Source organism: Phaethon lepturus, unplaced genomic scaffold (genome assembly GCF_000687285.1).
Source record: "Phaethon lepturus isolate BGI_N335 unplaced genomic scaffold, ASM68728v1 scaffold25939, whole genome shotgun sequence".
In the NCBI taxonomy this organism is placed as follows: Eukaryota; Metazoa; Chordata; class Aves; order Phaethontiformes; family Phaethontidae; genus Phaethon; species Phaethon lepturus.
In genome coordinates this window covers 1,723-2,539 of record NW_010561657.1, presented here as the reverse complement: position 1 = coordinate 2,539, position 817 = coordinate 1,723, and the positions used below count along the sequence as shown (strand labels likewise).

Below are 817 nucleotides of genomic sequence, written 5' to 3'. Positions count from 1 at the left end.
AGGAGGCTCCCAGGAGAGTCCCATGCAGCCTCCCGCAGCATCCCTGCGCCCTCCTCCAAAACCTGTGCCTGCAACCACTCTCTGCCCTCCAGCAGCCTTTCCCCGGCATTTGCAATTCAGGTTTCAAACTCTCCCCTGCCCTAGGAGAGATCCAGCCTCTACATTTCACCACAAAGCAGCATTTTGGTTTTCCCCCTCCTTGTTGCTAAATCACCCAGCAGTTGCACTGGCTGCAGCTATGTTTTGGGGAAGGGTGAAACTGCTTCAGCCTACAAAGCCCCAAAGGGAATATTTTGGTGCAATAGCACTGCCAGTCTGATCGAGCAAGAGAGGAACAGACCAGAAGGCAAAGCACAGTGAAACCAGGCAAGAGCCCAGCACACACAGCTCTTACCTTCAGCGTGGGGAAGCCAGTTATCCCAAAATCGGAGCACACTTGCTGGTTGTCCTCGTCGGCACAGTCGATGGCCGCCAGCATCACTGCAGGCCTCCACTCTGTGGGGACAGAGGATGCAGTCAGCACAGTTCAGCCCCTCTGCAGCCCCAAAAACCACCTCATTCCCCACAACCGCTGCAGGGATCTCCCACTGTGCCAGCACACGGCTCCCATCAGCCCCGAAACGGCTCACTCCTTGCAAGAGACCAACTGATGGTTTCGAAGCCCCAAATACCTGAAGCCACGGTCTGCACTGGTGTTTGGTGCCCTACTTTTCGTGTGGCAGGAGCGTGGGGAAAGCTGTGCGAGGCGGGACCAGGCTTTGCACGCCCTGCCCTCACCAGCGCAGGAGTGCAGGCAGCTCTGCCCACCGCTGCCTGC

General features: G+C 57.8%; 1 protein-coding gene across 1 annotated transcript in view; it reads right to left on the bottom strand.

The window, feature by feature from the left end:
- QSOX1 (quiescin Q6 sulfhydryl oxidase 1) overlaps window positions 1-817 on the bottom strand; it is a gene marked incomplete at its 3' end in the record, with an annotated part of 7,542 nt that overhangs the window by 5,736 nt on the left and 989 nt on the right. Inside the window, exon 2 of the mRNA XM_010294072.1 lies at window positions 395-495. Coding sequence (XP_010292374.1) covers window positions 395-495 — 101 coding nt within the window. The remainder of the gene's footprint in view (window positions 1-394; window positions 496-817) is intronic.